Genomic DNA, 24,610 nt, shown 5'->3' on the forward strand with positions numbered 1-24,610 from the left:
AGATAATGGTTTTTATTTGTTTTTATCCTGTAAGCCACTTTGAAGGTTTTTGTGTAAAATGCTAATATAGTCAAATAAATAAATAAATAAATAATCTACGCTTGCCCAAATAAAAAGGTTCTCCGTCACATCTGGAGGATATTCAGGCTCTGGCAAACCTGAAGGAGGGACAGCAATAGTCTGGAAATAGCCTAGTTTCAGAACAAACCATGGGAACAGGGCTGGGGGGAAATCGGTCAAGCGCCTGGAGATTTAGGGCTGGCACATTGGAATTTAAAACATTTGTTCAGTCCTCTGCAAGGCTTGCATTAAAAATATGATGCTGGCTCCCAGGGACCTGGGATCTTCTTTCCAATTCTGAGAAGAATGCATTTTTATGCCCTCTTCAAACCTGGTTATGGGACATTTGTTATTGGCGTAAAAGGAAAGAAGTAGACGGAGTCCTTTATATAAATTAGATAGATTTACTCTTTTAATTCTTGCCCATTCGAACCAGCCCCGTCGGGTGTTTTGGGCAGCTTCATTCTGAACACTCACTGCAAGAATCTTACAGATCAACATTCCCATTTTATTTATAAAGTTTAAAAAAACTCCAAGTGCCGACTGTTTTTAGCAATGTAACTTAACACCTTTCTGAAATGCTGTGTATGTTTTTTAATGCCTCATAGGACCGCATCAGAAGAAGTCACGATTATTTCATTGGGCTGAAAAGAAGCACAACTTTGCAACATAACTGACACTTTTAATCAGAGACTCTATAGTTGGAGAAGTGTGGGGTGGAGTGCGGTGATCTCTGAATTATCTAGGGATAGAGTAAACAGAATATGCAAGAGCTAATGCACTAAAAGTGCCGATTACCTCTATAATAAGGCTCCTGCATGCATAAAACAAGGTTTTTTTATTTTTTATTCCTGTAGGACAATATATTAATCCTGGAAGGTATATATCAACACCAAGCAGAAGAAGAAAACATTTTTGATGTGGGAAACTATTTTGGTGAGCAAAATAAAATCTGTTTGCGTTTTCTTTCTTTCTGAACCGGGGAGAATATTCCTAGCCTGCTCTTATACCCAGTCTTACAGTTCAGCCAAAACAGCTTTTTTTAAAAAAAAGTAATAACAGTGAGGGGCTGAAACTTTTGTGTTTTACAGCACCGCAACACACTTGCTGCTACAGGACATCCTGCATCTTAACTGGGCGCCAATCAATTAGATGGTTGTGTCATTATTATTATTATTATTATTATTATTATTATTATTATTATTATTATTGTTTATTTATATAGCACCATCAATGTACATGGTGCTGTACAGAGTAAAACAGTAAATAGCAAGACCCTGCCGCATAGGCTTACATTCCAATAGAATCATAATAAAACAATAAGGAGGGGAAGAGAAAGCAAACAGGCACAGGGTAGGGTAAAACTAACAGTATAAAGTCAGAACAAAATCAGGTTTTAAAAACTTTAGGAAAAAGAAAAGTTTTTAGCTGAGCTTTAAAAGCTGCGGTTGAACTTGTAGTTCTCAAATGTTCTGGAAGAGCGTTCCAGGCATAAGGGGCAGCAGAAGAAAATGGACGAAGCCGAGCAAGGGAAGTGGAGACCCTTGGGCAGGTGAGAGACATGGCATCAGAGGAGCGAAGAGCACGAGCGGGGCGATAGTGTGAGAGGAGAGAGGAGAGATAGGAAGGAGCTAGACAGTGAAAAGCAATACTAATAAAAGGTGATATGTGAACAGAATAATTTGGAGGGGAGAAATGAGATGCGTATCATGAAAAACCTCATATTAAAATAGGGCTGGTTTGAGACTTCCCCATGAAAAGTTGGATCTCCCTGTAAACAAGCCCATTTGCCTCTTGGCATTTTATTTATTTATTTATTTATTTATTTATTTATTTCATTTTTATACCACCCAACAGCTGAAGCTCTCTGAGTGGTTCACAAAAATTAAAACCATTAAGAACATAATAAAACATCCAACAATCTAAAAACCCAAATACAAAATAAAAAGCACAACCAGGATAAAACCATAAGATAATTAGAAATAAATAGCCTTTAGAATGCATTGTGTAGCGACTGGCAAAGATGTTAAGACATCCTTTTGGGCCCCTTGTTTTTTTCCTTCCGCCTTCCCCCAAAATGTACAGATTGCCCTCCAGCAGATAGTGCAGTGGGATGTTCCAGATAGGGCTGTGAGATCACTGGAACACATGAACTCATCCATGCTGCACCTCACTCACAAAGCAAGAGCCAGCATTCTATGGGCAGCACATACCGGGAACAAATGAAGTAAGTCCAGCTCTGTCATGGAGCAGAGAAATCCAAATGCCACCGATCCCGCAGCAACACATCAGGCACTAGGACAGCAAGGTACCGCTCCTGGGGAAGCCCTTTTAAAATGGGCAGGGGGTGCAGAAGGGCGCACAGCTGTTGCGTTTGGCATAAGTGCACCTGTTCTAGCAATGCTTCCAGAGGGAGGGCTCCCCATAGATTGTGTCTCCAGATAGGCAGCGACACTGAGGCCTTAGCTAGACCTAAGGTTTATCCCGGGATCGTCCCGGGGTCATCCCTGCCTGCTCCCAGGATCCCCTGTGTGTCATTTGGATGCACAGGGATGATCCCAGGACAATCCCGGGATATAGGCCTGGTCTAGCCATGGCCTTAGACCTTCCCCTTCTTCCAAGGGTGACAAAGCGCAATGAAATGTGTGCCAAAATCCCCCAATTCTGAAACAAGGAGTCCAAATTCACTGAGCTTCTGCAACCGGCTTTCTGTCTTCTCTATATGATAGCAGCTTGCCATTTACAGCTTCTAGAAAGCCGGGATTTGAACGGAACGTCTGAGCAGGCTGGAAAAACCCAGAGTCTTTAGCCAGATGCTATTTTTCTAATGTCAGGTTAAATACTTTTATGTTAGAAGAAGTGCCCTGGTGCTGAGAAGCACAAAGGAAAGTGCAGAGAAAACGAGAGAAAGGCATTGATCAACACGCTGAACTCCGTTCCTCACACGGCACATGGGGGCCTTATCTCGGCATGGCTTGCGGAGGATGTACACATCCAGCATCTATAGGGACCGGACACTCCCTGAAGTTCAGCATTAGGAGGAAGAGGTGGCGGGGCTGGGGGGGGGGGAGGCTTGGTCAGGAGGGGGAGAGTAGCTGGAGGTCAGATGAGAGCAAAGACAGACAATGAGGAAACCTCTGGGAATCTACACCTATTGCCAAGAACTAAACCCTCGCATTGTTCTGAGGGCTCGTATATACTCCATTAGTTAAAATAGAACGTTTAATTATTTCTGCAGTTTGGTATTTCTATTAAACATGCACTGAAATACGAAACGCCGAGCTAATAGAACACATGTGGAGGTAGAGAGAGCTCTTTTTGGCAGGGTTTCGTCGGTTCCATGGATTATCATGCCAGAAAAACAAGACCTAAATCCAATGCAACTACCAGGACAAAAAATTCAAAAGGGCGGGGAAGAAAAGCCGGGGGGGGGGGAGAGAGGAAGACACACAACTGGAGACACACCACAAGAAACGCTGAGGCTGCTAAGGCCCTCGTGCAGGCAGGAACTTCAGAGAGCCAGTTTTTCACAGGTAAGAGTTGTTAAAACACTGAAAGGACTTTGTCACATTTGTGTGATCTTCAGACAATTCTCCACATTGCAATTTCATTGACTGGATTCAAAGGCCCTTGTAATATTATGGGGGGGTCCGTTCAGACTTCAGTCCAGCCTTCCACAACCTGGTGCTCTCCAGATGTTTTGGACAACTCTCAGTGTTCCCAGTTATTGGCCATCTTGGCTGGAACTGATGGGAATTGGAGTCCAAAACATCTGGAGGGTGCCTGATTGGGGAAAGTGGCTTTAGACTATTGTTTCTCAAATGAGCGGATTTTCCCTCGGTAAAAACTCACGGGGAAAGGGTTGGAGCATTGACCTGGCACCCATTTTACCATATCAAGGCCCCAGAACAGAGCAGCTGGAGCACGTGCAGAGTGTCTCATGATCAGTACCCTAACCAAATCTCCAGGCAGCTGAGTATAGCATAAAAAGTTTGCAGTTGCAAGGGAAAATGAGAGCAGATGTGGACGACCTCTTGTTTTTCATGATAATGATTAAGTCAAGTGTCAGCTCTCCTCTTAGCATCGAACATCCCCACGTCTGCAAAGTTTGTGGACCACATCTGGCCATGCTGACAGCCAATGATAAGAAAAGAGGAATATCCTTTTCAGTCAGCACAGCGACAAAGGAAGCCAAAACTCTAGGAAGTTTAAGATAAACACGCACAAAGATGTCAGTTTGGACCATTTGCTACATATTGGCTGAACTTGCAAATTGGCTTTCATGACGACGACTAAAGCAGAAAATGTAACGTTCTCGCCAGTCTTTAGAGTTTGCAGGCAAAGCATGCTTCCCACTAGCGGCTTGCAACAACGCGTAAAAGTTAAGACAAGAGGTACATCCCTTACCTGCCCATCTTGTCCAACGTGAACCTGGTGTATCTGCAAGTTACCCTGCAAAATTAAAAAAATATATATACATTGAATGTAAAGAACCAAGAACACCACAAAGGGATGCATTCTGGACCTTATTATTGCGTTTCTTCAGGGGTTCTCTTAATTAACAATGGGTTAAATAAACCATGGCTTAGTGGCATGTGCAAACAAGAGCAGACCAGAGTCGTTGCTGACATTTCTTCTTCTCAGAGTAATGTTTTACAATGTGCTAACCAGTAAAAAAAAAAAAACCCAGTTCTTTTGTGTCCCAGCTTTTAAACAAGGGTTTCTTTCAATTATTTGGTCTGTTTTACAAATATGCAGACATGTCTCTCAACCTCAAATTAGTAGGGTGACATGGTAAAGCTTTGGCTGGTACAAAATGCAGCTTTCCTGATGGATACAATATCTGCTTTACTGATGCTGTCATTTTGCTAGCAGCCATTTATTTTCTTTTATCGAAACTTAGTCCCACAGGCAAACAAGGCCTCCGTTATGGAAGTCACAAAAGGCCTCCCTTACAAAAGATTCTAAATGCCGTGGCCAATTTTGGAGAAGCCTCTAGGTCTAGGAGCATAAAGGAAGAAAGGCAGCACAGGAAGAAATTTCTGTCTAATTTGTAATTAAGCCATTAGAATCTGCCTGAATCAAGGGATGGGGTGGAGGGAGGTAATTTCGCATAGATGTTTCACACCCAAGAGGCAAAATTAATATTCCTGTAAAAGGAGTGGGGGGGGAGCCTTTTTCTGTGCTCTTTATGCTGTCAGCAATGATTCCACTTCCATCCAAAGGAGTATAAACTAGAATAAACTCCAACCCAGATGTTTTCTATCCACACGGATGAAAGACGGACCTGATCCTGCTTTTCTTCACATCCAAGGTTACTCCCTCTGAAGTCATACGGGCGTGCAAAAACAGCCAGACTCTTCCTGTAATTTGTCAATGTCTCAAGAGGCAAAGTCTCTCTGGAGTTTCCTTGACACCATACGGGATCCAAAGTAACTATCATACGCTTCGCTGCAGTGTCACACTGGGCTTTAAATCGTATAGTTTGAGGGCACAGTCTGAGACTTCCTTCCCCCTACTTTCAAGTAAAAATAGCTGTTGGCCGGGGCTGGTTACAGGGAGCACACAATTCCCCTGTTAAAACAGCTCCACTGGCTTCCAGTCGGTTTCCGGGCACAATTCAAAGTGCTGGTTATGACCTATAAAGCTCTATATGGTTCGGGTCCAGGTTATTTGAATGACCGTATTCTCCCTTATGAACCTGCCCATGCTTTGAGATATTCTGGAGAAGCCCTTCTTTCAGTCCCACCTTCTTCACAGGCACGCTTGGTGGGAACCATGGGAGAGGGCCTTCTCGGTGGCTGCTCCGGTGCTCTGGAACTCTCTTCCTGGGGAAGCTAGGCTGGCTCCCTCCTTGATGGGCTTTCAGAAGCAGGCTAAAACTTTTTTGTTCCAGCAGGCCTTTGGAGAATAATCTGGCCCTCCATCTATTTACTGACTTATAATTTTGTTGTGTATTTTAAATGTTTATAGTTTTGTTCCCTGCCCTCCCTCCCCCCCCCCCCATGTACCCTGTTTCCCCGAAAATAAGACAGTGTCTTATATTAATTTTTGCTCCCAAAGATGCGCTAGGTCTTATTTTCAGGGGATGTCTTATTTTTCCATGAAGAAGAATTCGGTACACATTTATTGTTGAACAACAAAAAAAAGGTCTTATTTTCGGGGGGATGCCTTATATTACAGCGAGAGGCAAAACTGGAAGTAGGTCTTATTTTGGGGGGATGTCTTACTTTCGGGGAAACAGAGTATATTTTAAACTTTGTAAGGCCACCTTGAGGCCCAGCATTGGGCAAAAGGCGGGATACCAATAAATATAATCATCATCATCATCTTCTTCCAGACACATGGGCTGAGCTGAAAAGGGAATCCCAGTATGGTTGCTCACACATTACAGAATACGCTCACCTTTATAAACAAGTTTATGCTGTATGTTACAGAAGTGGAAAATGGGAACATCCTTGGTTTATCCCGCTCTGTTTTTAAATTGGCTGAGGTCTTGCACATCACTGGTTGCCTATTAGCTATTGAAGTGGGTTGGAGGGTTTGAAAAGCAGGGTTTGTCTTGGTATAAGTTTCTTTAGTGCATTGGATGTTTTCCTACAGGACGTTATGTTAATAACAATCTATAATGATGAATACCATAACGCCCTAACAACTCTCATACAATGGTAATGTATGTGATGTATTTAGCTATGTATATTCATTAATGAAATAACAATACACGTGTATATTTTCTGTTAACTATAGCCCCTGAAGAAGGATTTCTAATATCTGAAACATTGGGCCATCTGAATTTTTTTTAAAAAAAAAAAACCTTTTTTTAACAAGATCAACAAATAATAAAAAACCTTTCCACCGGCACCAGAGACAGTCTCTCCCTCCTTTCACTATTAGCTATTGAGCCATGTACAAGGTTATGTTATTATCCTATAATGCCCTAAACCAGCCTTCCTCAACCTGGAGCGCTCCAGATGTGTTGGACTGCATCTCCCAGAATGCCCCAGCCAGCAGAATGCCTCAACCTGGGGTGCTCCAGATGTGTTGGACTGCATCTCCCAGAATGCCCCAGCCAGCAGAATGCCTCAACCTGGGGTGCTCCAGATGTGTTGGACTACAACTCCCAGAATGCCCCAGCCAGCTGGCTGGGGCATTCTGGGAGATGCAGTCCAACACATCTGGAGCGCCCCAGGTTGAGGAAGGCTGCCCTAAACAATCTGGAATCAAGATACCTAGCAGACCGCCTTCCCTTATATACGCCCAGACAGCGTTCAAGATCTTCAGAGGTCTGGCTGGTCATTCCAAAGCGAAAGGAATGTCACCATGAAGAACCTTGACGGCGGCCCTTCTTTGTAGCAGCACCCACCCTCTGGAAAACCCTCCTCGTGTGGTGGGCGGTGGAATGTAACATCCTGTACAGGCCTCCTGAAAAAAACCTATTTTTACACAAGCTTTCCCTGGGTTGTAACTGCTGCTGAGTTTATTTTGTTTGGATGTGGTATTGTTAAATTTTTAAAGCTTTACATTATATTTTGATCTGTTGTATTTTATGGTTTTAATTGTGAACTGCCCAGAGGGCCTCAACTATCGGACAGTATAAAAATATAATATAATATAATAAATACATAAATCTCCCAATTGCTGCAATGGGGGCGCATATGCACAGGTTTGGAGCGTGCTGCTCTTCTTTACGACACCCTGTGCTTAGCCTCACCCGTGTCGCCTCCATTCAGAAGCGCCACTACAGGTGAGGTGTTGCCCAGCTGGCCCACCTGTTTGCGCCTTACCTCGCTGTCTTGCGTGATCTGGACCTGCTCTCCTTGTGGCACCTGCGCTATGTGGAGGTGACCCTGTGGGATCCATGAGGGGGGAAAAAAGGAAAGGAACACAAGAAGCATCAGTCAAAACTATAGGAATATAGTCAAAACAGTTCAGTTTAGCCGTGGGAAAAGCATACACATAAGAACACACAGCCTCTTCTTTCGGAATACTTGCTGCACCTACATTTTGACATAATTTCATTTTTTAAAAAAAATATAGATGGAATGCTGAATCCTAGGAGGTACATAACTAACTTGGCCAAGTTTGTTGCTATTCTTGGTATCCAAGGATTTTCTGACTCTGGTGGTAACAGGAAGAGTGTAATTAAGATGCTTGTAGAAAGTTGGAGCTGTCCTCCTGATGCACAGCCTGGACAATATCCATTTGAGGGGGGTGGTCATAGCTGATTTGGAAAGTGAGAGGTCAAGCTCTTTTGGAATCGCGTGATCCTCCCCACGGGGAAAATCCTGATCCTTCCCAGGATGCATTCTAACATACACCCCTGCCACATAAAGCTCTGTATCAAAATAAGAGGGGGATCCCAGTCATTCAGTCAATACTGGGACAACTCTTGTTTCCTCAACACCCCAATACACACACACACACACAAAGTTCTTGCTTCAATAAAGCTGCCTCGCCAGCACTCCCTCCAACCAACAGTAAAATTAAAACATGTAGTTGCCATTAAAACCCACTAGGCATTTGCTGAGTTACAGGGGTATCACGGGATGTTCATGAACATTCTAACTTAAATAGGGCAGGTTCTGTGGAGAAACGGCAAGACAGTTTAGCTAAGGAAAAACACACACAAATCTAGGGAACAGGAAGGGCAGAATACAATTGATTTAAACTACCCAGATGAATCTTTGGCTGTACACATTTTAGTGACGTGTTTACCATGTTTTGTATTTTCAGCTCCATGTTGAAAATGCCACTGGTTGCCCACTCCACATTTGTTCAAAAGAATATCATGAAGGAAAGGGGGACAATTACTCATGGGCACACTGTGACTTTGTCACAGGGCGAAAGTCTCACTCGAATCTTCCTTTAAGATCACTTACACCACCCCTGGATAATTTCAGCCACTACACTCGTGCAATGGATTTTCTATGCCCTTTGCTCTGTATTTCAACTCTGGTGGAGGGGAGAGTGCACACACACACACACACACACACACACACCCAACTAAAGGACAAACTTTCCACTGGTATAGAATGGCAGCCTTCCAACCACTCTCTACTGAAGTTGTGCCAGTCGACAATAGCAGAGAATCTAGCCTGAAGAGTTTTAATAATAACAATAATAATAAAAAAATCACTAACATACATCACTGACCTGTACAACTACCTCAGAAAGAAAATCAAGCACAGTGCTTGATTTAAAAGAAAAAAGAAAAAGAAGGGAACCAAAGGAAGGCCAAAAAAAAGTCCTCATGAATCCTGACAGGCCCTTTGCTAGAAAGATTTACCTGCTGGCAAACTGGCTGCTACTTCGGTTTTTAGAAATCTTTTGTGTTCGTTTTCATACGCCTGTGTATGAAACCAAGATTAAAGATATCCATGTGGAATTCTGTCAAAGGCCTTCCTTATATTATAACGCACCATCAATTGCACATGAATTTCAAAGAAACACAGATCCTTCTATTTCAAACAGTTTCATTTCCTTTGGAAGGAAACGGTCTATTTATAGGGGAAAGCAGCATGCCGAAAGTATCAAAACGACAATAGAAACTGTATATAAAATTAGACCACAGGTCCAATCCGTGTCGCGATTAGAATCAGCTTCCCTTTGCAATGTTAAACTCTCACTGGCTTCCAGGGGAAAGTGTTCAAAATGTTTTTTGTTCTACTGTTTCTCTGTGTGTGTGTGTGTACGCGCACGCGTGCATGGTTTTTTTTTTAAAAAAAAACTGATTAGGCTGTTTGCTAGTTAAGTAAGGCTGGGGAATGCTGAGTTGTAGGGCTTTTTCCTGTCTAAAAATGCATAGGATTACGCCCTAAGTCTTTCAGAGGTGGTGGGGAAATTGCAAACCAATGCAGAAATGGGATAGAATGAACTTGTGATGGAAAAAATACTTTCTATACTTCGAATAGAAAGGAAGATTCATCCACTATGCGCAACGTGTATTTTGCCATTACCTTGGACGTCGATAAACATTCTGTACAATGAAAGCATCAAATAGATGGGGGGGAAACAGTTCGATCCAACCCTTTGCATTGTGGGTACCAGCAATTGCAACTGTGGGTTGGCTTGTATATGTCCTGGGTGCACTAATAGCCTTTCGCAACAGCAAAGCAACTCAGTCACTGATATAGAGCCAGCTCATTCAAAATGGCGGCCACATGGAGATCACCTAACCGTGCACCTATGGGGTGGAAGCCCCGCACTGTGGGCAGCTTATGCGCAGTCCAATGCCTCCCCACTTGTTTCAGACGTTGTCACATGCTTCCTCTCCCCATGGCCTGAGTTCGATCCCAGCGGAAGCTGGTTTCAGGCAGCCGGCTCGGGTCGACTCAGCCTTCCATCCTCCCGAGGTCGGTAAAATGAGTACCCAGTAAGCTGGGGGAAAGGTAATAATGGCCGAGGAAGGCAACGGCAAACCACCCTGCTATAAGGCCTGCCAAGAAAATATCAGCGAAAGCTGGCGTCCCTCTAAGAGTCAGTAATGACTCAGTGCTTGCACGAGAGGTTCCTTTCCTTTCCTTTCATCAGCTGCAATGAATTGCTACCACTGCCACAGGCCTGAGAACAACATACTTCGAAACAGAGAAAAGCCACAATATAATGTGAGTAACTTACATTGTTAGTGAATTTTTTTAAATGATCCTCAGTTCTTATATAGTGGACAACAATGAATCCGTAAGTCACACCAATGAATAAAACCACTCCCAGCCCAAGGATTATCTGGGGGATGGGCAGAGGCATTGGATTCGGATGGTAGTTTTAGAACTGTAGACTCCCATCTGCACCTGGAAGTGGACAGAACTTTGCCAGCCCCAGCATTTTCGTTGTCTGCCAATCGTATACAACTTGGTTGTCCAAGAAGGGCTGGATTTCACTCAAATCCACCAGAGCTGAAGAGGACTGCAAGTACTTGGATACTTCTGAAAATAACTGTAGGAGAAGTATGCATTCCCTCCACCTAACCGTGGGGAACATATTTAAATTCCACGCAACATTGCCCTTGATTTAGTGATATGAAACAAAGCTACAGAAGCCAATGCAAGCATTTCCATGGCCCACCAGTGCAATGTTTTAAAGAAACACAAGAGCTTGAGTAATGGCAAAAAGTGTCACACTTAACTTTTAAACTTCCTGTCTTCTGTGGGTTTTGGGGTCAAAGTGTTAACTTTATTTAAACTTTTTCAAAAAATGATTTCAATGTCAATGTTTATAAGCTTTGCTTATATACATGGATTTAAATGGATACACATGTAAGGAATTCAGCTAACAGATGTTGAAAAATAGTTCAGAACGCACTTTGGAAAAAATGAGGATAAATGAATCACAAATGGATTTCCAGATTGCTAGTGATGGGTGGGAGTTGGAAATGCATAATCCACCATGATTGTGCTCTGCATGGGGATGGAACAACTAGAAAGCTTAAGTGTTCATTTGCATGCCCATTCATATAGCCGTGCAAAATTGCTCTAGTTATCCAGGGCAATGGGGCAGCCATATTTTGCATGTATGCGGCACCAGATTGTCCCCCACCCCACCCCTCCCTCCAAAACAAAGCCAATTAGGGAAGTCTCAGGGATCACGTTTTTGGAACAAAGAAAAAGCTGGATATAAAGCTACAAGTACATAAAATTGAAAACTGCTCTAGAGAAAAGGATAGATTATAAAAAATGAGTACATACTACTTGGACTTGGCCATCTTCACCTATCTGGTGGATCTGGACCTGTTGGGCGTTGGCCAGAGCATAGTGAAGAGCTTGTGGCTGGTTTGCCTGCATCTCGTTTGGGGCTGACGTCGTACTCTGAGCACTCTCTGGAAAACAAATAAAACTCGGCGTTATTCATTACGAAGCTCTCTGCTTCTGGTCATGCAGAACACCTAGATGCTGCAGGAAAACAGAGGTTCTTATGGTGTCATAAGAATGGAATTGATCCCTGGTCTGTTATCAAAAATGTGAGCGGGTTCCATAATTACATCAGTTTATCAACAAACTATAACTATATTAACTAAGCTGTAAAACGCTTCCTGGGAAGAAGAAAAAAACACACTGTAAGGCATGAACTGAAACTTTCTATGGGCTCACGTAACTCTTTTCCACCAGCTCTTTTTATTATTATTATTAACCTATAAATGGTTCCAGATTAATTAGTGCAGTTTCCAATTTGGAAAGCAGGTTTTATCTCCCCGCCACCCCCACCCATCCCAAAACTTTTCAATTCACTGATTACCTTGAGTCCATCCAGTTGTGACTTCATGTTTCCAATATGCCGTTCAAACTCACTATACAACTTAACAGCTGGTCAGTCTGTGTATCCAATTCTATAATCCTGAACGTTCCCCCCTCCTCTCTGCAGGCGCCAAACCAGCAACAGAAATGAATGGCAGCATAAAGAAAGTGTCTCACTCATTAGGTTATTGACATGTCGAAGTACCCAATTATTTTAATATCTAATTACATCGCTACAAAGTTAGGAATAAGGAGATAAGAACACCAAATGGATGAAACCCAAGGCCTATCTAGTCTTACATTCTATTCACACAATGGTCAATCAGCTGCCTGTGGGAAGCCATAACTATGGTGTGAGTACAATAGCATGATCATACTCTGGTATATAGATGCATGCGGTCTCCAGTACAAGAGCTGATATACAGTATACAGACATCATGACTAGTGGCCACTGATAAACTTTTCCTCCAAGAATTGTCTAATCCCCTTCTAAAGGTATCACCCAAGTTGGTGGTGATCACCACATCTTGAGGTAGTGAATACCATAGTTCAGCTATGAACTGCATGAAGAAATACTTCCTTTTACCTGTCCTGAATCTCCCACCATTTACCCTATTTCTTCAATTCTAAGACACACTTTTTTCCCCAAATAAACGTCTCAAAAAATGGGGTGCGTCTTAGAATCGCGGGTGTGTCTTAGGGTTTTTTTTCCTGTTGGTGGTACTGAAATTAGTGTGCATCTTACAATCAATGGCGTCTTACAATCGAAGAAATACAGTAGCTTCACTGGATGACCCCAAGTTCTAGTATTAAGAGAGAGGGGGGGAAACGTCGCCCTATCCACTTTCTCAAAACCAAACACAGGGCTCATCTACACCAAGCAGGATATTCCACTATGAAAGCGGTATATTATTGATTGATTGATTGATTCTATTTATTACATTTATATACCGCCCATAGCCAAAGCTCTCTGGGCGGTTTACAAAAGTTAAAACAGTAAACATTTAAAAAGTATACAAAATTTAAGAATCATCAGAAACATAAAAGCAACAATATAAAAACAACAGTATCCATTTAAAACAACAGTTCTGGGATCCATTAGAAAACAAACTTAGCGTTGTTAAATGCTGTTAAATGCCTGGGAGAAGAGAAAAGTCTTGACCTGGCGCCTGAAAGATAACAGTGTTGGTGCCAGGTGAGCCACACTCCTGCTTTTTAGCGGTATTGAAGTGCACTGACAACTGTTGGGGCCCGTTGACACAGACCATATACCGCTTTCATACCACTTTCATAGTGCTATATCCTGCTTGGTGTGGATGCGTCATGGGCCCCAACAGTTGTCAGTGCATTTCAGTACCGCTATGAAGCAGTAGTGAAAATCCTGCAATGCACTTCAATACTGCTATAAAGCCTCAGCGTGGCTCCTGCCTTTTATATAGCACTTTCATACTGCTTTCATAGTGGAATATCCTGCTTGGTGTAGATGAGCCCACAGTTTTGAAAAATTCTATCATGTTTCCCATTTTTTATTATTTATTTATTTAGAATATTTATATACCGCTCCGCATTGAAAAATTTCGGAGCGGTGTACAAGGTAAAATGAAAGTAAAAACAGAAGAAAACAGTTAAAACAAAATTTAAAAAGAAGCAAAACAACAACAACACAGGCTGCATGTTAAAGAAAGGCTTCTTGGAATAAAGATGTTTTCAGGAGGCGCCGAAAGGAGTACAAGGTCGGAGACTGCCTGACCTCCAGAGGCAGGGAGTTCCACAGGAGGGGCGCCACCACGCTGAAGGCTCTTCCCCTGGTGGATTCCAATCAGAGGATGGATCTAGGTGGAACCACCAGGAGCAGGCCCTCGGATGACCTCAGTGACCGGGCAGGTTGGTAAGGGAGAAGGCGCTCTCTCAGGTATCCTGGTCCCAAGTTGTTTAGAGCTTTGTACACAAGTACAAGAACCTTCAACCTGGCCCAGGAGCGAATAGGCAGCCAGTGCAGTTCCCTCAGCAGAGGAGTTACATGCCCTTACCCACGTTTCTTCTAACCTCAGACAGTCGCAAACATTGTAACTTCGTAAGAAAAGACAAGGTACAACCTATAGCCACAGACAAAGTATGAGATACTTTAAAGTGGCCTACTGGGAAATATTATTAAAACGGGTTTCTAACTTCCCTAAGATTTTCTGAAATAAGATAGAGAAAGGCATGGTCAGTCCCTCATGTTTCTTTGTCCACGTATAAATATATTTTGAGGGCTCATCCAGATTTTTCATATTTCATTGCTACCATCTCAAAGGTAGATCCTCCAGCAGTGTGGAATGACATGGCAGGGAAGTGGCTAACGTAAGACGGTCTGTGTGCCTTGTTGATGTCCACAAAGGTGCAAGAGAGTGAAGTGGGCCTAGGATTATTTTATTTTATTACATTTCTATACCATCCAAGAGCATAAATTCTGGAGAAGAGAAGATTGAGGGGAGACATGAGAGCACTCTTCAAATACTTAAAAGGTTGTCACGCAGAGGAGGGCCAGGATCTCTTCTCGATCCTCCCCGAGTGCAGGACACGGAATAACGGGCTCAAGTTAAAGGAAGCCAGATTCCAGCTGGACATCAGGAAAAACTTCCTGACTGTTAGAGCAGTACAACAATGGAATCAGTTACCTAGGGAGGTTGTGGGCTCTCCCACACTAGAGGCCTTCAAGAGGCAGCTGGACAACCATCTGTCGGGGATGCTTTAGGGTGGATTCCTGCATTGAGCAGGGGGTTGGACTCGACGGCCTTGTAGGCCCCTTCCAACTCTGCTATTCTATGATTCTCTGTGGTTATAAACAAGATTTATAAGCACAAAACACAATAGCACAATGAATCATAATTTAAAGCATTAAAAAGTTTTAAACAGAAAAAAATAGAGTATAAAACCAAAGTGAAAGCCAGTAGCAGTGGAAGAATCTTAAGACACACTAATACAATTTACCTTAAAAATCGAAAGACTAAAAAGACTGGCAAAATAAGAAGTTCTTCATCTGCTTCCAAAAAGTTGGCAACACAGGGGCCATCTGGGGAAAGCATTCAACAAACAAGGTGCCACCATGGAAAAGGCCCTCTCCTTCGTGGTCACCCACCTCTCCTCATATGGCAGGGGGACCCAGAGAAGGGACGCTGAAGATGACCTTAAGGTCCAGGAAGATAAATGTAGGAAGAGATAATCCTTTATCAGGATATGAATCCTCATGAATGTTGCAGAATTCATACATGTTGAATGCCTGAATCCTGCCATATGTCTTGTTGCTGAAAACAATGCAGATATTAAACTAAATTATACAGATGATATTTATGCGCTGGGCCGAGGCCATTAAAATAAGCAAAAGAGATGCAGCATTCTAGCAGGAATCTTGCGGAAGTGTGCAAAGTTCACAAACCCTTGGTAGTGGCACTGGAAGGGACTACGTTTTAGTAATGTATTTTAAAAATGGATTTTGTCAACAAAACCTGTCTTGTATTTTATATTGCCATGTTTACGCTATCATTCTTATCTTGTTGCGTGTGGACAAGACAGGTCGTCTATAAATCAAAATAAAATACATGAAGAAGACAAAAGAGCCCTGAGGAAGCTCCCTTCCATGTTCCAACTGCATTTCCTGGTGGAGAAATGCACTCCTGACATGTTTACTTACCGACCACAAAATGTCCTGTTAATCTATGCATGCTCTTGAGTAGCAAGACCTACAGCACATTATGGCAGCACTGACGGTTGTTTGCAATGGAACAACACAAAGAGACCCAATATTTGTCACTGGCCAGCTGCTTCGCTACAGATGTTAAAAAGCTATTTTTACATCCCCTGGGTTAAAGCGGGGGGACTGGTGAACGCTGCAAACACAACACTCCAATAAAAGTCATGCATTCACAGCTACATCTCTTGAGAAGCCAGTTTGCTTACAAACAGAATCTCAGCATCTGGACGCAATGTCATGGCCCCAGATAGGAAGGGGAAAGAAAGCTTTTAGTACTATCTAAACCCAAAATCATCATTCATACATAATCACCGGATGTACCACCCCCTTAAAAAACAAACAAACCCAGTGACTGGGTAGAAGTAATATTTATCCATTTTTAAACATAACGGAGAACAGAAGATGGATATTGCATGCTGCCTGGGACATAGGAAATCAGTCCACTGATGCATCACCGACTGGGAGCCATGGCTCTCCAAGGTTTCAGGTAAAAGGTTTCCCACACTACCTGGAGATGCAAGGGTCCAAATCTTGGACCTTCTACATGCAAAGTAGGTGCTCGACCATTGGTATGGATTGTCAAGTTGCAAACAATCTGGGTTCTTCCTTTTTTTTCTTTTTACAGCTTCTAAAGCTAGAGACCCACAATGCAGGAGGAGACTCTGTGGCAGAGATGTGGGGTTCAACATGTTCCAGTGTATAGAAAACAGGGGTTTCACCAAGCTGGTGTCCAAAAAAATCCCCTAGACTGCATGCTGCTGTTACATTTATTACTGCAGCATCCTTCTTTCTGGGTAGGTGTCAGGCAGCCACAATTGGGGCTCTGAATTTGTACAGATAGACAATAATAAAGTGGAGAGGAAAAACTGCAATACATAGATTTCTTTTCAAACATTCTCATTTCTAAACAAGGGTCCCAATGTAAGTATGCCAGAATAAAGACATTTTGTTTTTTCTTCTTTTAATGATCCTTGTCAAGCAAGTTTTAAAACCTTGGCAAAAAATGCCCAGTGTAGACATAGCCCCACTTCTGTGGACTGTCTCCCAAAGGTCCGTGTTCTTGAAAAAACAGGACAAAAAGATTCATCAGACAAAAGCAGTTCATGACTGCTTTAAAAGTGAGTGTTTTTGAACTTTCAACCTGTGAAAATATGAACATTCTTCACGCCACAGACAAAACCTCTGGTTGTTAACACATCACTTTTTCCATTTTTACATTTCTTCATTGCCTCTTAAAATAATCTAGGCTTAATCCTTCTAAGGTTTACGTAGGGGCTGTAAGAGACCCCATAAAATCTAAAGGTCAGAAGTTGCTTTCCTGGGGCCATCTGATATTAATCAGTCCCTTAAAACCGTGGCAAACTCCACGTCTGTTCAAAGCCACCTCCTTTCCGTCAAAGGTGTGAAGCTGATTTCCTGGACCAAGGGCTGGTTAACGCATAGCTTACGTACTTGGCTTTGGCTGCAAATATGCCTGCTGGCTGACAATTTGGCTGTGTTCACGTGGATGTTTTATATGGAGGGTTGAACTGAAGAAGAGCTACCACTACCAAAGTGCTCTTAGCCCACCTTCCCCTGTCCACCCGCCCCCCCCCCCCCCCGTGATGTCCCGGCCTCCCCCCCCCCTTGGAACTCTGCCCCTGAGCTAAACAAGGGGGCAGACTGCAACAATACAGACTGCTGTTCTGTCCCACTGGCTTGCCAACCGCAGCCAGATGACAGCTCAATTACACGCCTCCCCTAAGGTGCTGTCACACGTCCCATCTCCTTTTCACTGTGGCGCAGAGCGGTAAAGCAGCAGTTTCTGCAGCTGAAACTCTCCCCACAGCCTGAGTTCGATCCCAGCAGAAGCTGGTTTCAGGCAGCCGGTTCGGGTCGACTCAGCCTTCCATCCTCCCGAGGTCGGTAAAATGAGTACCCAGTTAGCTGGGGGGAAGGTAATAACGGCCGGGGAAGGCAACGGCAAACCACCCCGCTATAAGGCCTGCCAAGAAAACGTCAGCGAAAGCTGGCGTCCCTCCAAGAGTCAGTAATGACTCAGTGCTTGCACGAGAGGTTCCTTTCTTCTCCTCCAAATGTTTTGGATTACAGCGCCCAGCGTTTCTAACCACTGGCCAGGCGGACTGGGGGTGATGGGAGTTATAGTCCAAAATGCCAATTTGGGGAAGGCTGCTTTTGCGATAGCAGTATTTCCCACACTTGCTACAGGGGCAGAGTCTCCAAGACATCAACCACCAGCCCACGGGGAAGCTACTTGCAATGACTGTGCACCATTTCCTCCCCTGGCCTTGTCTCCTTCCAATCAGGAGACAATCTCCTTGTCTCCTCCTGCTGTGGGTTGTATCCTATTCTGCCCGGGTGGAAACACTCTTTTTCCAGAACGGGGCAGGTTTCTGCTAGTTTCCACGGTTATTTTTAGAAGTGCCAACGCCCCGTTGCACAAGCAGTGGGTCCCACGAGTGCCAAGGAAATAGCAGAGGTGAGGCAGCACTGCTAGATATCCTCCCTTGTCTCTGCACTGGGTGTGATGTAATATACAATCACTCTCCATGTAGCAGCCTTTGGAAGAGAGACTACCAGAACGAAGTCTTGTGCAGAAATAACAAGGAAGAGGCTGTGGTAGGGTGGATTCCTGCATTGAGCAGGAGGTTGGACTCAATGGCCTTATAGTCCCCTTCCAACTCTACTATTCTATGATTCTACCGCTAATGCTTTCTTTTGTGGGGTATAAGAGTCCTTCCAATTTTAACTTGGGCTGGGGTGACGTTTAGCTCAGCTAACAGAGTTTGGTGGTGGGATGTGAGCTACACAGAGGCTAATGTTAGAGTTCTTTGGGAACCTGGGGTGCTTGCAATTGCAAATTTATTATTTTAAGAAGTGCCGAGAGGAGCACAGCACCCATAACCTGAGCCCTGTTCCCAGCTTTTCGTTTCTTTTTTTTAAAAGTTCTTGGAAAGGGTATCTAGCGAAATAATTCCAACAAACCCACTTGCCCCCCGCATCAGGAAAAACACAACAAAAGCACACTGAAGTCTGAAGCCTGATTCTGGGAAGCCCAGCCTGGACCACGGCAATGTCTGAAGACTAACAGAGCTACCCCTTTGGAAGGAAAAGGTAAGAGCATCTCGAATTGAAAAACTTTATAGGTCTGGGGCTCAAGATTCCATGCTGTCAGATCTGCCACTATCCCATTACAAATGTAAGTACCGTTACAGGCACTGATTCAGACTCATTTTTATTTATTGGGACACTACATTCATCGTCTGAGGCCCTGCTCCAGGTGCCCCTGCCAGGTGGCTACAAGAAAAGGGGTCTTTTCAACGGTGGCACCCAGGGCTGCGGAATGTCCTCCTCAGAAAGGTTCACCTGGCATTGATGGTCATTACGGTCATTTGGCACGAGGTAGAGACCTTTTTATTCTCCCGTACGTTTTGAGAACTGTTTCTAGTGCCTTTAGATCACTGCACTTTTATCGCTGTTGCTTTTACTTCGGTTTTATGTGCTGGAATGTTTTTACTCTTCGCAGCTGATTCGGTCTTCGATAGATTATGTGCTGTTTTTATTCATTGTTCTATTGTTTGTAATTTATGATTTAGTGTATTGTACACTGAACAGAGAACATGGATAATAAACAAACAAATAAACAAATCCTTACCCTTCTTTCTGCCAGTCAATAGAACGAGACAGATCCAAACTACAGAGGATTTAGAGTCCTATGAGATGGCAAACTAGCCCCTCTTTCCACAATAGGGCCACGGCAGATAATTAAAATCTTGGCAGTGGCCCATTTGGCTGAGGCCCAGCCCAGCCCAACCATCCCTCCACATCAAGAGAAAGCGGAGCCGGAATAACTATTTTCATTTATTGCTTGTATTTATGTATTTGATTTAAAATTGCTCTGTGCACTGGATTACTACCAGCTCTTTTGTTCTCCTGCAAGCTCGTTTTCGGGGCTGAGTGAGATTTCCAAAACATTTCTCGTTTAAACAACTATTTTCCATACCAAAACTGGCCCCAGAAAGCAGAGATTGCTGCCATACCCAGCCGTCGTCCCCTTATCTTGTTTGTGCATCAGAAAGACAAGTTTGCTGGCTGGAACATAAAGGCACAGGCCCTTAAAACACAGCGTGTGGCAAGAGCCAACAGCAACATTACCAACCACGTACGGAAGGCAAATTTCCATCCGAAGTGGCCTATAGCAGAGAACGTTTCGCCACGACAAGCAGCCATCTACGGAGTCCAATCTTTGCTGTGTGCCTGATCCAGGAGCATATACTCCAGCCTTCCCCAACCTGGTGTCCTCCAGGTGTTTTGGACTACAACGCCCAGCATTCCTAACCACGGGCCATGCTAGCAGGAGGTCACGGAAATTAAAGACCAAAACATTTGGAGGGCGCCACGTTAAGGACGGCTGATCTACTCTGACTGCAGCAGCTCACGCAAATCCGAGGTCTTCCACCTGGTCGTGCTAGGGATTGAACCTGCCTGCAAAGTATGCTCATGAACCACACGTGACTTTCCTTCCACCTTTCTCTACAGACCTAACCTACAGCCAGCCACCACGTAGATCTGGCTCTGAGCAAGCTGCGCTGGCAAATTCGAGACCTCAAAAACAGCCGTTGGGATCCACAGTTCTACTTTAGGAGCATGCAAAGGTTTAGGAATGGCCAGGGGGACTTTTAACTTTTTCTCTTTAAGCAGCGCATGTACACAAACACTCACCAACATGCCACCGCACCATCGGCGCCATATATGTGGGTATGTTTGGGTCTACCCTACTGAATGGGAAGGTCAAAAACAGGCTGGGATAGACAAACACATCTTAACAGAAATCTACAGCCAAGCATGTCGTCCAAATAAATTTATATCAATATGTATCTCCATTCTCCTCCAACACACAGCAGTTTGTTTCTCTGCTTCGTTATCTCACGGCTTGCAAAGCTCCCTTGCCTGCCCCTATGTTCTCTGTGAGGTTTTTCCTTCATGCAAATTGACCTCGCACTTCCCCTTCAAAGCAACTTTCAGCATTCCGTGGCAGACACCCTCCCCACTTTAGGCTGTTGGGTTCTGCTCTTTGTTTCTGAATTGTGGTTTTTACATGGACACTTACTTCTGTATGCTACCCTGAAGAGTAGCCTAACAAGCTCTGAAATTAATAAAATTTGAATGAACATAGGAGCACCTCGGCCAAAGATCAGGAGAGGGAAAGCTTGCAGGCAACATGCGACAACCAATTCTTAGCACACACTTGTAATATCAGAGGTCCAGGTTTCTTGCTGGCCTAGGCAGAAAGTCAAAATTTGTGCCTTGCTTTTCTTCCTCAGATGTGGACAGGCAGAGTCCACCAGCTAGGTACAAAATAGGGTGAACATATATTTAGAATTAAGGAATGCAGTGCCTCTGAACACATGCATAGCCTGGGGATTTGTTTTCAGTACTAGAGCTGCACTCACAGGCCTTTCTTCCCGAGTTCCACTCTGGTTTCCTCCCAAACGTCCTTCGGTTAGCAGCTTAACTTAGAGAACGAAATAAACCTTTTTGTGGTTTTACTACTGTTAAACTGAGTCAGAAACCCTGGCTGATCTAGTGCAAATCACCCAGAGATCTACCAGATTGTGGAATGACCTGCTGGGAGAGATTCATCAACTTAACAGTCTTCCGGATTTTAAGAAAGCTATAAAGACTGCTCTCTTCCAGCAGGCCTACCCAGTTGAAGTTTAAGATGCCTTTTTAATAATGTGCTGCTTTTAATGATGTATTAGTGTTGAATGTTTTAATTATATGTATTTTATGGAGTTTGTATTTGTGTTGTACCCCGCCTCGATCCGGAGGGAGAGGCGGGTAACAAATAAAATTATATTATTATTATTATTATTATTATTATTATTATTATTTCTTGATCTGCATTCTCCCCACCTCTGACCTGAACAATACAAAAAAGAAACAACTGAACTAAAGGATGATCAGGAGAAAAATCTCAACCATAGATATAGCTGGTGTAGATACAGTGTTAATTAGCTGCTGTCTTGGTATGGGCTATCAGGCTGAGCATATAAAATTTTCCAGTGAAAGCATATTTTGTCATTCCTTGCCTACAATAGAGTGGTTAGTGTTAACATGCAACCCAAACCTTCCTGTGGGCAAATAAACCTACTTCCTCTTCTTTCGGCTCCTTTCCAAGCCCCTGCTTTTAATATATGACATACAAATGTCCCACAGCCCTGCTTTTAATATATGCATGAGCCAGAAGAATCCCAAGAGGACATTCCTTAGGTCAATATTTTGCCATTTATTATTCATGCCTAAGCCTATGCAGAAAAGCAGAGCTGCTTGCTAGATTTGTGAGAATGCATACGTTTCTTTGGGGTGGGAAAAAAGGAAGTTTTTTTAAAAAAAAAATCTGAATGAAATTAAGCGTGTCCTAATAAATGGAATCAATAACCCAGTATGGCAACTTCTTTAGTTTGAGAAAATGTGCTCATCTCAGTTCCTTCTATGAACTGAAGCCACTTATAGATATATTAAACTGCAAAAAGAGTTTTGTGGTACCTTAAACACTAACAGATTTATCACAGCAGAAGCTTTCATAGACTAGATGTGCTTGTTGATAATAATAATAATTTCATTTTTTGGATATTAGTAGGAACTGTTCATTCCCCCACCACAAAAAAAAAAAAAAACTCACAAATTTGGCATGAAGATAACTCAAACAAAACGTGTCTGAATGTACTTATTTATTTTGCATCTTGCTGCTTTCAAGAGCCAGGTTTTCCAGGAATGTTTATCTCTTCTTTTTTTCTCCCAGAAGAGAAAATCAGCCTGCAGAGGCCAGGGCCAAAGAAGAGTAGCCGTGGATAAAAGCCATGGAGCTGCACAGAGGACTGAAGCCTCCAATTTGCAAAACTGTTCCACCGGTTTTTATTCTGACTCTTTCTGCACCAAGAAGATGCTTTGTTTTGATTGTGGTTTCTTTGCTATTTTATTGTGTGTGTGTTTTTTTATAACATCCCTTATTAGCAACTGTGGGTTTTTTGATAACATCCCTTATTATTTGCCAATAAACCATAGCAGGATTGTTTAAAAAAACAACCACGTCAACACGATCAAGTAAGGACGAGAAGCGTGTGCTTATTTCCAGCCAGGGAGGCTGCTTTTTACCTGAGCCGCTATAAGAGGATGAGGAAGGGGTCCGTCTTGAAAAGCTTTTCACTGCAAGGCTCTGCCCTCGTTGTTTCCGCCGCCACGCTGTCCGGCATTTAGAATCGATGCTCTGCTTGATCCGGTACCAGTCAGACTCTGTGATCCCAAACTTATAGAAAAGGTGACCTGCAAAGCAAAGGAAATCCATGATGTAAATTTATTTATTTATTTATTTATTTAAAACATTTCTATCCCGCCCTATATCATTAAGATCTCAGAGCGGCGTACAGATAAAAACATACAGTATAAAACAATAAATATGCACAGTTAAAAACAAATTAAACCATGATCCAAGTTCAAACAATATATAATTTAAAAGCAGTAAAAGCAGTCAAAACAGTTAAAACAATGTGCCAGTGAGTTTAACCATCAAAGGCTTTGTTAAAAAGCCATGTTTTTACTTGGCGTCGAAATGAAATCAGTGTTGGTGCCAATCGGGCCTCCAAAGGAAGACATTCCACAAATCCACATTCTATGTAAAACTGATTATTTGCGGGCGTCAAAGAACAACGCCGTCGATCTACAATGACATGGCGGCCATCTAGTCTAATTCTCACCACCTCCTTCCTACGCACATCCAAGGCGCACCTCCGCAACCAAAGTTAACCTGGAAGGGAACTCCTGGCTGATAGGTCAACAAACATATGCAGTAGTTCAGCTCTCAGGGCTGCCCCCACCTGCCGCCAAAGAATTATAGGAACTGCAGTTTGATGCAGTTAGAAATTCCAAGCAGCCCTTCTGGAGAGAAGGAATGGCCATTAAACCAATTTAAGTGAGTGGATGACTTTAGAGCAGCCTTCCCCAAACCGGCACCTTCCGGACGTATTGGGCTGCAACTCCCGCAATTCCTATAATGATGGGAATTGCAGTACACGACATCTGGAGGGCACTATGTTGGGGAAGGCTGCCCATGGAGTTTCACAACTCCTTTCCACAGCAGGACGCCTTCGACGTGCACCCGGCCTGAAAGGACTGCACACGCCGTCTCTTCTTCTTTAAAATCTCCAGGGAAGGGAAATTTCACAACTCTTCTGGGCAAATCTGATAGCTCAGTGACAGAACATTTGTTTTGCATATGTAACGTCCCAGGCTCAAATCCAGTTACAGAAGACCTTGGAGAGCGGATGCGAAACTGAGCAGGGGCTCGACAGGCCAACAGCCTGACAGAATAACAGAATAGGAGGCCGCCTCCTAGAGCCCCTGTCCCCCATATGCTGCCCCATACAAACCCCAGCAGTTTAAAACCAACTCCCAGTATCCAACCTAAAGGCACAGAGTGGTCTGGTGCACATGAAGCAACTGCCATAGGTGGGACACATTAAACCAAGGGTACAGAACCCAAGGCCCAGGGGCCACATCCAGCCCTCGGGGTGGGTGGGTCTCAATCTGG

At 43.5% G+C, this 24,610-nt stretch overlaps 1 protein-coding gene across 5 annotated transcripts in view; it reads right to left on the reverse strand.

The window, feature by feature from the left end:
• Positions 1–24,610, reverse strand: part of BANP (BTG3 associated nuclear protein) — a 194,120-nt gene that overhangs the window by 77,410 nt on the left and 92,100 nt on the right. For 3 of the 5 annotated variants that reach the window (XM_063141297.1, XM_063141295.1, XM_063141300.1), the window contains 4 exons: positions 23,179–23,346; positions 11,742–11,872; positions 7,845–7,916; positions 4,468–4,512 (listed from right to left, as the gene is read on the reverse strand). In XM_063141297.1, coding sequence (XP_062997367.1) covers positions 4,468–4,512; positions 7,845–7,916; positions 11,742–11,872; positions 23,179–23,346 — 416 coding nt within the window. Of the gene's footprint in view, positions 1–4,467; positions 4,513–7,844; positions 7,917–11,734; positions 11,873–23,178; positions 23,347–24,610 lie in introns of all 5 variants that reach the window. The other 2 variants (XM_063141298.1, XM_063141296.1) reach the window with 2 other exon arrangements.

Source organism: Elgaria multicarinata, chromosome 14, assembly GCF_023053635.1.
Source record: "Elgaria multicarinata webbii isolate HBS135686 ecotype San Diego chromosome 14, rElgMul1.1.pri, whole genome shotgun sequence".
Taxonomy (NCBI): Eukaryota; Metazoa; Chordata; class Lepidosauria; order Squamata; family Anguidae; genus Elgaria; species Elgaria multicarinata.